The sequence below is a fragment of the Myotis brandtii genome, unplaced genomic scaffold, assembly GCF_000412655.1.
Source record: "Myotis brandtii unplaced genomic scaffold, ASM41265v1 scaffold966, whole genome shotgun sequence".
Lineage (NCBI taxonomy): Eukaryota > Metazoa > Chordata > Mammalia > Chiroptera > Vespertilionidae > Myotis > Myotis brandtii.
Window position 1 is genome coordinate 87,371 of NW_005372000.1, and position 14,464 is coordinate 101,834.

Consider the following 14,464-nt stretch of genomic DNA (forward strand, 5'->3'; position numbering starts at 1 on the left):
GAATGAGGTCACATATGTAATACCTTAATCAATAAAGAAATTAAAGATTGAAAAAAAAGTCCTCATGTTAGAAGAATGGTGGACACAATATGCAATATGCAGATGTTGTATAATAAAATTGTACACTTAAACCTCAGACTTATAATGAATTCAGGAGGCTTCCACGTAGGAGAGCATAAACTAAGACATAAAGTAGGAAAAGAATTACTGAAAAATCTATCTAGACCTTCATCCTACTTAGAATGAACTACAAAAGCTCAAGAACCACACTAAAACCAGAAATATGTTCCTTCAGGTTTCTTGCAGTGCTGAGGAAAGGGGTACTTCTCTCAGATTAGAATTGTTCCTCATGACTGAACAGGCCTAGTGCAGAAGCAGCTGCCATATACCAGATATATGGCAACTAAAACAAGATCCATCCTCCTAATCCATACCAAATAGATAGAAGGTGGATAGCTAAATAAATAAATTACATGATCTAGGAGAAAGAAAATTGTCTTACTTTTTCCAAGATAGACCCTAGTATTAGTAGAATAGTAAGTAGCAATTTCCTCCAATAGCAGTTTTTACAGGAAATAAAAAGTGATATCATTTTAAAAACTCACTATTTTTCAGTTGCTGTGTGTTTTACCTACAGCTTATATATTTAATGCTAAAATTGCTTGCCAATATGGAAAACTAAAATAAAAGAGAACATGTACATAAACATGTTCTGATAAATCAGGATGGAAAAATTCATTAGGGTTTTGGAAAGCTATGTACTATTTGGAATCTGAAAGTATTAAACTATTCAAGCTCTTCACCATTAGTGGCAATGAAATAGAAACAAAATTATTGATTTGGAGAAATGTTGAGAATGCTATTTTTATATTAAATACAAAAAAGATTCTGAAATAACCAACAGCATGCATGATTAAGTTCAGTAGAATTAGGCTAAAAACGAGAATTAGAAATAGGAGGGAAGGATTGGTTAGGGGAGTGAGTAGTGGAGGGGGAAGGAAAAGGGGAAAGGGGGAGAGGAAAGGAGAAGAGAGAAATAGGAAGACAGAAGGAAGAGAGGGAGAGAAAAGAAAGAAGAGGAGATAAATTCAACAATAATCAACAAAACAACTTGCTTGTTTGACTATTTAGTTTTTCCTTTTTCTTTTCCTTATCATTACAAGTAGGTATACTTGTGAAAAAATGATAAAACACTAAAATATGTAGAATTACTTGAAACGAACATGCAATTATTTTTATTTATCACCTTCAAATTAATATTTATATCATACATAAAGTGAATGAGAGTATTAAATCAATAGATTCAAGTCCAAACCTTCCCAAACTATATGTTCAAATACGTATAGGAGCTAAGCTATTGAAAACTCACCAGGTATAACTAATATTGAAATAATTCTGCAAATCGGACTAATCACTGCTCCAAGCATGTCTCAGCATCATCACTGTGGTTCAAGGAGAAAAGTTTACACTGGGATTGAAAGTCCTCTCCCTGAGCGGGAGCAGCTGCTCTTCTTGGGCTGCATGGGATGAGAGCATGGAAGACAATGAATTCACAAGTTCTCACCACAGGTTTATGAGCATATAAAAAGCATATGGGCAAAGGAATCCTTTGGGACTTTCAAGTCTCTCCCCTTAGGTTCTCAACTTGCAAGAATTTCTCATTTCCCAACAATCCACAATTGCTCTCTTGCCATCAGTCCCATAAGGATAATGTCTGAGCCAGCCTATAATTTTCCATCTTGTCACCAGGGTTGTTATAGTCTCTAATGATTGTGTCACTTTTTTCCAGAAAATGTTATTTACTTGATCTAGAAGTCAGGTTAGCAAGTGTGCACTTGTTTATTTAAGATTAAGTATTGCTCAGATGTGTTTTGCATCTATAGATCTTTCCCCCACTCCAAAGCTTATATTCTGGGTGCATAGATAATACTAACCACTGATACATAAATATGCAAAAATTAAATTTTAAGTTATATGGTGCTAACTATAGAGATACAGAAATGCAGATAACCAATACATCTTCCAGGCTTTCTAACTTAATTTCTTTTAGAAAGGAGTTGAAAGGTGGCACAATAGAAACTGCAAAGTAAGATAGAAACAGATATTATTTGAGAACATTACAGGAAGATTGGATGCCTGGATAAGTATAGAATCACAGGAAAATGAATGGCTTTTTTTTTTGATACAGGAAAAAGGGCAGCTCTAACAGCTGTCAGATGAAAGCTGGCGTGGCACCAACACCCTGACCATGGTGATGTGCCGGGGTTCATGTCCCGCTGCGCGTAGATGACATAGGAATCCAGAGACTAATAAAGAGTCCGGAGACGAGATATAATTTTGAAAGGCATTGGGGGTCAGAGGACCTTCAGCTGCTAAAAGAACTGAAGACTCCCTCCTTGTCAAGCACCCTTGCTTTTATTAACACAATTTGTCCTAAGGCAAGGTGGAGATAATACACTTCAAAGGGTAAGGTTTCAAAGGATACAGAGTCCATTGTCAGTTTGGGGAATAGCCTATGGCTGTTCAGGTGTTTGGCCAGTAGGAGGCAGTAACATGTAGATTAAGATGCCCTTTAACTGTCTGGCAGCCACAATCAGTTTCCTATTCAGGTTTGGGGAAATGCCTTTAGCCATTCCCAACAGGTGACTACATGTGTGACTCAACCCTGTTGAGTCCCCAAGTCTCATCAACCTTTTGATGAAACTCTTGAAATTATTACATGCTGGAATTGGTTCCCAGCAGTGATGCCCACTGAAAAAATACAATTTCACAAAATATGAACATCATACAAGGTTGCTCTGTGCTCATGATGATGTAGTGAAATGAAAACAAGACCTTTCCATAATCATGCCTGAGCAAAGAGGAAATATATATATATACTGCCCCCTCCCTGAGAACTGTCCTCCCAGGAAATATGAGTGACTGGTTATTTTTATCAAACATACCTTTAGTCTCCACTCCATTCCTCTGACTTTTTATATATAAACTAGAGGCCCGATGCACGAAATTCATGCAAGAGTAGGTCTTCCTTCCCCCAGCTGCCAGCACCGGCTTCCCCCTGGCACCTGGGACCCGGGCTTCCCTGGCAGCCCTGGCTTCATCTGGAAGGTTGTCCGGAAGGACGTCCAGAAGGACATCTGGTCTAATTAGCATATTATGCTTTTATTATTATAGATATTATGAAGATACCCAATATATAAACTAGCCTTATTTTAAAAAATCACCTGCTTCTGAGAAACATCCCCAAAACAAGCCCAAATTCATCCTCAAACCCTTTCTCGAACACTCTGAGTCCCCTAACATTTCCTCACTGCATGTGGTGTCACCTATTGTATCAAGTAACAAACCCTGCTTTTCCTTTACTACAAATGTATTCCTGGTAGTTGTTGGCTAGAGGGCACAGATGTTTCCTATGTATAGAGTATCAGTGGGTCCACATGCTCACCAGAAATTGGCATTCTCGGCATTGTTTCTAAACCATTCTAATTGCTTGTAGTTTGCATTTCCCTGAAGTCAGCTGATGTGGAGCAATTTCTTATCTGTTTATTTGCCATCCACACAATCTCCTTTGGTGACATGCCTGTTCAAATCATTTGCCCATTTTTAAAATGTTCTTATTACAGTGGGGCCTTGACTTACGAGTGTCCCCACTAATGAGTTTTTCAAGATAGGAGCCGTCTCTTGGCCAATTTTTTGCTTTGAGTTGCGAGCTAAAATTCGGGTTACGAGCCAGCTTCAGATACCCCACCGCTAGTTGGCGCAGCGAACGTCACAGTGAACGCCACAACACCAGCCCAGCATCACGTGTCTCACTCGTTCACTTCTTGATTTGACATACAAGTAATTTGAGTTACGAGCTCCGTCACAGAATGAATTAAACTCGTAAGTCAAGGCCCCACTGTATTGAGTTTGAGAATTTGTTATATATTCTGGATACAAGTCTTTTACCACATATGTGTTTTGCAAATATTCTCGCCCATTCTGTGATTTGTCTTTTTCTTTCCTGAATAGTGCACTTTAAGAAAGTCCAACTCACCTTCTTTTTTTTTTTTAACAATAGTGCCTTGGTTTGGTTTGGTTTTGTTATTTAAATAATGTATTAGTTTAATTTATAATTTAGTAGGAAAAAAAGAACAGTGTCTTTGGTGTTATAATTAAGAATACTTAGCATTAAACAAAGATTTTTTTTCATGTGGTCTTCTAAATGTTTTAGGTATTACCTTTAAAATTTCTGTCATTTCTTGAGATATATGTTAATATATTATTATTAAAGTGTAACAGACTTCTAGGAAAATGCATAAGATGCTGAGTTTAGTTTAATACCTTTTCACTAAGTACCAACACCAAACAGACTGAAAAACAATAACAGAATATTGCTAGTAATTCAGAAGTCACTTCATATCAGCACCCAGTTACTACTACCTGACTTTTAACACCATACCAGGTGTACCGGTTAATAATGCAGATTTTGTAATCAAATAAAACATGATAATTTCAAGAGAAACATCAAAAGTGTTTTATTCAAAGTAATGTCCATTGCTAGCTACACATTTCCCCCATCTTTCAGGTAATTTGTGAATACCTTCCCAATAGAACTTTTCTTGTTTTGAGGCAAACCATTCAGAGACCCAATTTTCCACTTCTTTGTATGTTTTGAAGTGCTGCTCAGAAAGTGCGTGTGCCATTCATCAGAATAAGTGGTAATCTGAAGGAGCAAGGTCTGGTGAATATGGTGGGTGGGTTAATACTTCCCAGGCAAGATCTTTTAATGTGTCTTTAACTGCTTTTGAAGTGTGTGATGGTGTGTTATCATGAAGCAAAATTACTTTGCTGTGTCTTCTGACCCATTCTGGTCACTTTACAATCAAAGCCTGGTTCAAATTGATTATTTGTTGTCGGTAGCGATCAGTGTACCGGTTACTAATGCGGAGTTTTTTCAATAGATGGAGTTACACATATATATGCGATTTGATATGTATGCTGTTTTGTTGTATTTTCTCTGAGTACAAAATCTGCACTATTAACCGGTACAGCAAATAGACTAGGAAGCAAAGCAGACCTGAAACCATTTTTTCTTTCTTCCCTGGATGGCCCACAGAAAACAATGACTCTAAGGATAAACAATAAGGATAAATCCTTGGTATTCATTTATGTGAATCTGATTTGACAATTCAGCTCTTGTGTTACCACTCCTTTTTTTTTAACCTCCTAATAGATGTAATCTGTTACTATCTGGCTTATTTGCTGTTTATACTTATAATTTGTTCATTCTAATTGCTGTACAGTATTTTATTGTTTAAATATATCACACTTGCTTTACAAATTCTACTACTAATATACATTTGAGCTGTATCAATTATTGATTATTGCATATAGTGCTTCTGTGATCATTGATGTATCTTTAGATGGCTTTATGCAATGCTTTTGTTGGGATATTCCTAGGAGCAGAATTTTGGTCATAGAATATATATACACGATTATTTTCTGAGATATTGCTAAACAATTTTCTAAAATAATTTTAGCAATTTACCTTTCACCAGAAATATATGAAGATTTTAGTTGCTCCAACATATTGGCTACTACTTAACATTTTTCATTTTATTCATTATGATCAGTACATAGAACTGCTTAGTGATTTTTAAATGTATTTCTCTTCTAAGAAAATAGAGCAGTTTTTCATGTTCATTAGAAATTTGGATATCCTCCTTTGTGAAATCTCCATACAAGTCCTTTGCTAATTTTTCTGTGTGTGGTGTTCCTTTATTTTATAGAATCATAGGAGTCCCTAAATATTCTGTAATACAAGTCATTTGGCTTGCCTATTCTCTCTGTTAATGGTATATTTGGTTAAATATGATGAATAGACAATACAATATACAGATGATATATTATAGAATTGTATACTTGAAACCCATACAATTTTTTATTATCACATGAAGATATATTTATTGATTTTAGAGAGAGGGGAAGCAGGAGAAAGAGTGAGAAAGAGAGAAGCATTGACGTGAGAGAGAAACATGGATGGGTTGCCTACTGTACTCTCCCCAAACAGGGTTTAAACCTGCAAACTAGGTGTGTGCCCCAACTGGGACTCAAACCCACCACATTTTGGTGTATGGGACAATGCTCCAACCAAATGAGCCACCTCAGGGTACACAAGAACAGAGGAAAGAAAATGAAGTACATCATCATTCTTAAATATTTCCTCTCAGCATTGACACTAGTCAGGTTACTTCCACAAATACTTTATTTATAACAAGTCCCATGGCCAAGTTTAACTGCAAGAGGCTGGACACATAAATCTCTCATGTTCCTTGAAAAATGAGAAAACTGGAAATGTCAGTAAGCACAGGTAATATCCAACTTAAGTATGCCAAACAATATTTTTTATTTTCATCCTTTGATTATTAAAACACATATTTGCAAGTTGTATATTCTTCCTCAAAAGTCTTCAGACAATTTTTTTCTTACTGTGATTATTTTATCCAAAGTCTCAAGTTGCTGTAAAATGTTATTAATTTTCACATCCACTTATATCTGAATATTATATTATTTTTGCTTGTGAAGGGACCAATATCTAAGCTCCTTTGTTGCCTATTTTGATGATTAAAGCTTTCTTACCTTATCTAGAGTCAAAAGTCTTTGACTATACTGGCTAGCTTGACTTAATTAATTTGTCTGATGTCTGTTTATTAAATTTTGGTCTATTAGATTTTCTAAATACAAAAAATAATAACTAAAGTCTATGGATATTTTAAACAAATATGATATACAAATATCTATGCTGTCTTATTTACAATATTTTGCTATATGTAACTACAAGATTTAGAAGGCAATTGCTAATTTTTTAGAAGGCAATATCTATATTTTCTTGTCAGGAAGTAGAAGTTCTATGCTCATAAATGGAAAAACTAAGAAGTTTTAGGTGAAGTAAAAGAGATAACATAACCTAAGCAGACTCTCTTGTATGTAGTTTCAAATAACAATTCCTTTATGGACTAGGTCAATAATTTCCATATGATTATTTTAGAAAGTGAAAACAAGTCAAATATATTTCTAGTTTTATGTGGATATCTTCAATATATTGGCCTAGTATTTGGAATATTTATTGAATATCATTACAAAGTTTCTAAAATGTTCCTCCCAAATGTAAATGAATATACAATCCTATAGCATAAGTTTCTTGTGACATAAGATTCTGTATTTTCATTTGCCTATCATTAATATTCATTAAATAGATATATATATTTTAGAATTATGCATGATTATTCCCTGCTCTCTTTATTTGTTTCTAAATGTGTGCCTTCTTCTCTTTCTGTAGGTGCCAGGAGCCAAAATTTGGATCATAGTTTGTTATGAAGAATCTTCTGATCCACACTTTACTCATATGAAAATAAAAATACTTAGAGTAACCACATCATAGAATTCACATACGAAATAGATGTGCTAAAATTAGCAAATTATTTAGAACAGTATATGCTAATGAGTTAAATAATGTCATTGTTATTAGTTTGGGAATTTTGTCACCAAAATTACCTACAACCCTGAGCAAATTTCATTCTGCTACTTTTATATTTCCTTTGGTGATTCAGAAAGTGGACCAATTTAAAAATGACCCTATTTAATAACTACCTCCCACTAACAGCTGGATTTTCAGATGAATTATATAACCATTATATAATTATATATATAGCAACTAAATATCAAGTTTTCATTTGAAAAGTTGTGACTATAATAACTACATTATAAGGCAATCTTGATTATCAGTATAAACATAAACCTTTCTAAAAGATGCGAACCTTAAAATTATGAAATTATCATCAATAAATTCATTATTATCCTTAAACTCAAAGGATTATTTGCTTTTGCTCCCTCCCTTTAAACCCCTTCTAATGAGCATATAGAGAAAATATGAACAATAAAACATTCTAAGACTACCAATTTTTAACCATCTTTTAAAAAAATCCTCAAAACTCGCTCCCTAATCTGCTTGGTCCGGACCCCATAGATTACAGGATTGAGGGCTGGTGGAACAACCACATATAGATTGGCTAAGACAATATGGACATATTGGGGAACATTATGGCCAAAGCGATGTGTCAAGAAAGAGAAAAAGGCAGGTATGAAAAAGGCTAAGATAACACCAATATGGGATCCACAGGTGTTGAGGGCTTTGAGTCGAGCCTCCCAGGAAGGCAGGCAAAAGACTGCATAGAGGATCCTGGCATAGGAGAGAATAATTAGGAGCACATCCAATAATAAGAGAGAAATGTTGCCAAGGCCAAATAGTATATTCAGTTTGATGCTGGCACAGGCCAAACGGGCAATGCCCATGTGCTCACAGTAGGTATGAGGGATGATATGATGCCCACAGAAGGGCAGCTTCAGGAGGAGAAACACCAGTGGGACCACCATGCACAGGCTCCGCAGAATGGAAATGCCTGCAATAATGCTGATGACTTTGCTGGTGAGGATCATGGTATATCGAAGGGGTTTACAAATGGCAATGTAGCGGTCAAAGGCCATGGCCACCAACACAATGCTCTCCATAGCAGTGAAGAAGTGGATGAAGAACATCTGGGAAAGACAGCTTTCAAAAGATATGTTCCTGAGGTTGAACCAGAAAATCCCCAGCATTTGGGGGATGGTGGCTGTGGACAGGCCCAGGTCGATGGTGTCCAACATGGCCAGGAAGTAGTACATGGGCTCATGGAGGCTATGCTCAGTCCGGATCACGAACAGGACAGCAGCATTCCCCAGGAGGGCAACAAGATACACAAAGAGAAAGGGGAATCCAATCCAGACATGCATGTCCTCTAGGCCTGGGATGCCCAGCAAAAGGAATGAGGAAGGATGGAACTGGGTGTGATTAGGCATAGACATCCTTCCTGCCACTGTTGTTGATTTTGCATATTGGTGTTAGATGTCATCTTCCCATGAAGGATGCTTGCTCCACTTCTTCTTTCCCAGTCTCCTGATAAGATTCAAAATAACTGTAATATTCATTTTTTCTCATTCAATATTATTAAAACTACCCTGCCATGCTGGAAGCCGATCCACCCTGGCTGCTTGAGGCAGTCTCTGCAGGGATGTTTCAAGTAACCTTGAAATGGAGATGAGAAATGCCCTAGCCTTTGGAATGGAATGGATGGGATTAAGATCAAATAGGATAAATGCAGATGTAAGAGGACAATAGGGGAAGGAACCTGGCTAGGAGAAGACAGGTTGTTTCCCCAGGTGAGGATTATCAATATACCCTTTAACTGAGTGTCAGAGGGGTGGTTGGTCGCTTTGATCTTTGCTTGGAGTGACCTCCTTCAGTTACTTCCTTGTAGCTTGGTGGAACAATAGAGTAACCTTTGAATGGAGTTGGGAAGCCCCCTGGCCTTTTGTATAGAATGGATAGGATTGGGACCAAATAATATATAAACAGATGTTAGATGACAATAAAGAGAGGTACCTGGCTAAGAGGAACCTGGCTATGATGATCACCTGAACACTGCCTCCGTGTCATTCCTTCTCCGCCGACTCCGTCCACACCTTTGGGAACCCCTGGACCCGCTGGGGCTGGACCCCAGCACTGCCATCCTTACCTGGACATCAGATGGCTCCAGGAATCAAGCCAGTCCCACTCTTCCTCAGATCATTCCAATTCATAAAAGGTTGAACAAGAGAGAGGAGAATACCCATGAAGTTGATATTCAAGGTAAGGAGTAGAAATAATAAAGGTCTTTGTTTTTTGTACTTTCTGGTGTTACATACATTGTATTTAATTTTTATGAAATATACTTTAGCATATGAAATCCAACACATTATTTTATTGAGAAACTTGAGGACCATTTATATATGTATTTGAAGACCATTTATCTATGTATTATGTATACATAGATATTTATATTTGTAAATATACATGCATGTATATACATATACTAGAAGCCCAGTGCACAAAATTCATGCACTAGGGGTTGGGGGGTTCCCTCAGCCTGGCCTGCACCCTATCACAGTCTGGGGCTCTTGCAGTCTGGGACCCCTCGCTCCTTACTGCCCGCCTGCAGTGGAGGTGGGAGAGGCTCCCACCACAGCTGCTGCACTCGCCAGCCGTGAGCCCGGCTTCTGGCTGAGCTCCTGCACTGAGTGTCTGCCCCCTGGTGGTCAGTGCAAGTCATAGAGACCGGTTGTTCCACCAGTTATTCTGCCATTTGGTTGATTTGCATATTAGGGTTTTTATGTAGGATATGCATATTTTTTTTACTGTGCCTATACCTTTGACTATTTGATCCTGAAACTGGAGGCCAAAAATTTACTTTTGTTTATTCATGCACCTAAAACTGCATCACACATACAAATTCTCAGAAAACAATGTTTCTTAAATGACTGAGTCAGAGAAAAGTCATAACAACATCCAGCATTCACCAGGTGATTAATAACATAGTTTCCATCTTAACTAGATAGTCCAAAAGCCATCTTCATCCAAAATATTTTGGATCATGAATAAAGACAAGAAAATGAAGACATGTTGCACAGGGGCTTTTAAAGTTAGGGCAAACTTTGATTTACCCGTATACAATATTCTAAATTGAAATGGTCTTATTTTCCATTGAACAAACAAAAATTTAAATTAATTTAAGAAGCTGTCTTTGGAAGTGTAATCAGGGCTACCTAAAGAGTTTTGCATTTTTTTTTAGCTCCCATATTCAAGTCCATCTAACTCACTTATACATAGAAAAGGAGGTGTCACCTTGGATACCCTTCAGATTAGAGTTTAGTAAAGCTATACTCTATCCCAGTGGTCGGCAAACTCATTAGTCAACAGAGCCAAATATCAACAGTACAATTGAAATTTCTTTTGAGAGCCAAATTTTTTAAACTTAAACTATATAGGTAGGTACATTGTTATTAACTTAATTAGGGTACTCCTAAGGCTTAGGAAGAGCCACCCTCAAGGGACAAAAGTGCCGCATGTGGCTCGAGAGCCACAGTTTGCCGACCACGGCTCTATCCCAGTCTTGATGTTTTCCTGAATGTCTCCTTTAAGTACTAAATGAAAAAGGAATTTATTAAATGGTTCTTTATATAGCTTGAGTGGCAAATTCCTGGATATATTTATCCTGAGTTCATATTTTAAGACAATCAAGAAAGGGGAAGTTGTTTATTGGCTAACTTCCTAAATTGAAGCAATTTTGAAAACAATGTGGAAATGATAGTGTATGGGGCTAGTTGCCTGGAAATTGGGGGAGTTCATATTTGAGTAATACCCATCAGAGGCAGATGCACAAAAAAAGCCTCCTTTAATCCACAATAGGACCAGCCTGTAGCAAAAAATGTGGCCCATCTGGGGCCTATTAGGAATAACAGAAAGAAGGGATGAGACATTGGGTAGAAATTTAGATAGAAAATTTGAATAAGACTTGGCCAATACTCTTACACTGTGATGAGGGTGATATAAAGATGAAATTTTAATAAAATGTTGTATGATGGTAGAAAAATACAGAAAATACTGTGGGTATGAATTCGAACAAAATAAACTTTATGTAGGATATAAAATGGATCAAAAACTATATTTTACAAAGAAGCACAAGAAGTTTATTGCAGCTAGAAATGCATGTGTGTTTTAAAATCAGGAATTAAAATTATCATGGGTCCTACCTTGAAGGGTGAGTCCATAGGTTTGTCCTCTAAGAGCTGGACTCTGTGACCTGTGCAACCTTCTCTAGATTCTGGAGATTAATGTCTCTATCTTTCAGTGAAAACTGTCACCCAAATGAGCTAGAGCATGTGGTGGTAGAATTATTATGGTTTTATCCACAGAAGAAAGCTCTTTCCTATTCTCACCTCTGAATTTCCAGGAGTGTTACACCGAATTGATCAGTTACCAATGAGCAAACCAACCAGTTACTTGCTCATTTCGTAAGTAAAAGCCAATCTATCCCATCAATACAGATCTTTGCCAGGTACAATGATGAGACTGAGCCCAGCTTCTCCTCTTTGAGACCATGGTTTCTAATGTTCTGTAATGAACTTATATCAGACAGCCGTTCTCTCGGTTCTGCATCATGTTGGTACTCCACTATATTCCACACCTCCACCTCACCTACCCCAATGTACATTAACACCATTTTAAATCCTCTAACTGATAAAGATAACAAGAAGAGATTCTTTATACCAGCGGTTTGCATCAGGATTGATTGTTTTCCCCTTGGGTATATTTAGCAATGTCAGGAAACATTTTTTATTATCACAACTTGAAGAAAGTGTTACTGATGTCTAGATGCCAGGGATGTTGCTAAACATCCTACAATGCACAGAGCACCCTCCCCCCCCCAAAAAAAAACAACGCAAAGAATAAAGTGACCCACAATGTAAGTAATGCCAAGATTGAAAACCCTGCCCTACACCTTTCATCTTATCTCTGCCTAATTCAGAGTCCCATGGCATAGTGGTATGCTACTAGGAAGTGACTTGCACTAGTTACATGTTATCTTATTTCTCAGTTAACTTTTTACCTTGGTCTTGAGTCCTAATAAAATAAAACAAAACAAAATATAAAAACTTTATTAGTAGTCACAGTTATGCTTCATAATTTATTCAATTTCTCTGTTCAAAAATATACCTGTTTATCTAATTTACTAGGCTTGAAAATGTGTTCGGTGCCAGAAAAGCATAGTCCTTGGTCTCTTGATGTTGTACCTAGCATAAAGTTGAAAAAAAATAAATGAACTGATATAGAGTTTTCTTCTGTATCTCACCTGCTGTTGTATGTGTGGGACTATGGATGTGAATATATGTCGCCATGAAAATTTATGGTATAAAATTTGTAATGCCCAAAGCTTGTCTGTGTATTCTTTTTATCCTTTTTCCAATGCTGTGTTACACACTTATTTTTCTTTCCTCACTCTATTCTAATTTAGCATGAACTCATTCCCAATTTTCCACAACCCTAACTATGAATAACAGTCTTACCTTGCTTTCCAAATGTCTCTGAGAGGACAGAGTTTGAAAATATAATCTGACCTCTCTCTGGGTCCACTCCTTGCTGGCAAGAAATAGGCATTTATATTGGTTCAGTGGCCCTGCTTCCAGTGGGATGGGGACTGTAGTCTCCCTGGGTTTTTGACAGAGACTAAGTAATATTCACTGGAGAGTTCTTCCTCCCTACACTGGCACTATGGGGCAAGAGTCACCAGCTCTTTATTTTTTCCAATGACAATGTAGCTTTTCTGCTTTCCTAATTAAAAACCTAAATTCCTGATTAACATTTAAATTCCTGATTAAAATGATTATCTGCCTTCTTCAATGACATGTCCCAACAGTCTTCCCTCTTTGTTCTACATCATCTCTATCAGCCTAAATTTGATATGCCTATTATTCCTTTGCCCCACTCCTCATGAACTTTTCAAGTGAAAGACCAGATAAAGCAACAAAAATGTGATGTGATAACCCAAGATTTTAGAGATAGGAAAGATCAATAAAGTGAGCTAACTTCTTACTTATGATTACCTCACCAGTTGTTTAATGATTATATGAGCAAGGAAAGAGGCTAATTACCAGGACATAGAGAAACCACTCAGACTCAAGGAACCTTGCAAAGTTGAGCTCCAGATAAGAGTCTTAGCTGAGCCTAGGCCCAGACATATAAGTAAAGAAACTAGCTTTGGATCACCTACCCCCACATATTGCAGTCTCTAAATTATTTAAATCGGTTTCATCCATTAGAGCTACCCCAACTGAGATGCTATGTTTTGTAGAAAAAATGAGTCTTCCCTGGTGTGCTTTTTCTGAATTCCTGGCTTATAGAATCTGTAAAGATAATAAAATATTTGATTTGTTGTTTTATACACTGTTAAGTTTTGGAATTTCTTATACGCAAGAATAAAAAACCAAGAGGAAACTTTCTACCTTAAATTAGGTTCCATTTTAATGAACCCAAAACATGTGTCATTTGTTTGAAAGCCATGTATAGAGAGAAAGACTGATGGACCTGGCGGAGAATGAAGGTGAGGGCAGAAGAAAAATGAGAAAGATGGAATTAATAGCTTAAGTAAAGGGGATAGTTTTTACATCGAGATATCAAGTTTGGCCAAACTGTTGCCTTCAGTAACATGGAAAATAGAAAACACTTATAATGAACTGGATTTAGCTAAAGTGATTTCCACTCAGAATGTTAGAAGTGTCAAATGGTTTCTTTTATTGATGTACTAGTGGCCCGGTGCATGAAATTCATGCACTGGGGGAGGGGGTGTCTCTCAGCCCAGCCTGCACCCTCTTCTATCTGGGGATGTCCGATTGCCCTCCAACTGCAGGATGGCAGGGGGGCAGTTAGGGGTGATTGCCGGCAGTTGGACATCCCTCTCGTAATCTGGGACAGCTGGTTTCTAACCGCTCACCTACTTTGCCTGCCTGATCGCCCCCAACTGCCCCCCCCTGCTGGCCTGGTTGTCCCTAACTGCACCTCCTGCCAGCCGTT

General features: G+C 37.3%; 1 protein-coding gene across 1 annotated transcript; it reads right to left on the reverse strand.

Moving 5' to 3' along the window:
• Positions 1-7,944: 7,944 nt before the first annotated feature.
• On the reverse strand, positions 7,945-8,889 carry LOC102251214 (olfactory receptor 52E8). Its single transcript, XM_005886256.1, has one exon. It carries the CDS (start codon positions 8,881-8,883, stop codon positions 7,945-7,947), a length of 939 nt encoding a protein of 312 aa, XP_005886318.1. The 5' UTR covers positions 8,884-8,889.
• Between the last annotated feature and the right edge of the window lie 5,575 nt (positions 8,890-14,464).

Coding starts and splice junctions, on each gene's coding strand:
- LOC102251214 (XM_005886256.1), bottom strand. CDS start 8,883: ATGTCTATGCCTAATCACACCCAGTTCCATCCTTCCTCATTCCTTTTG.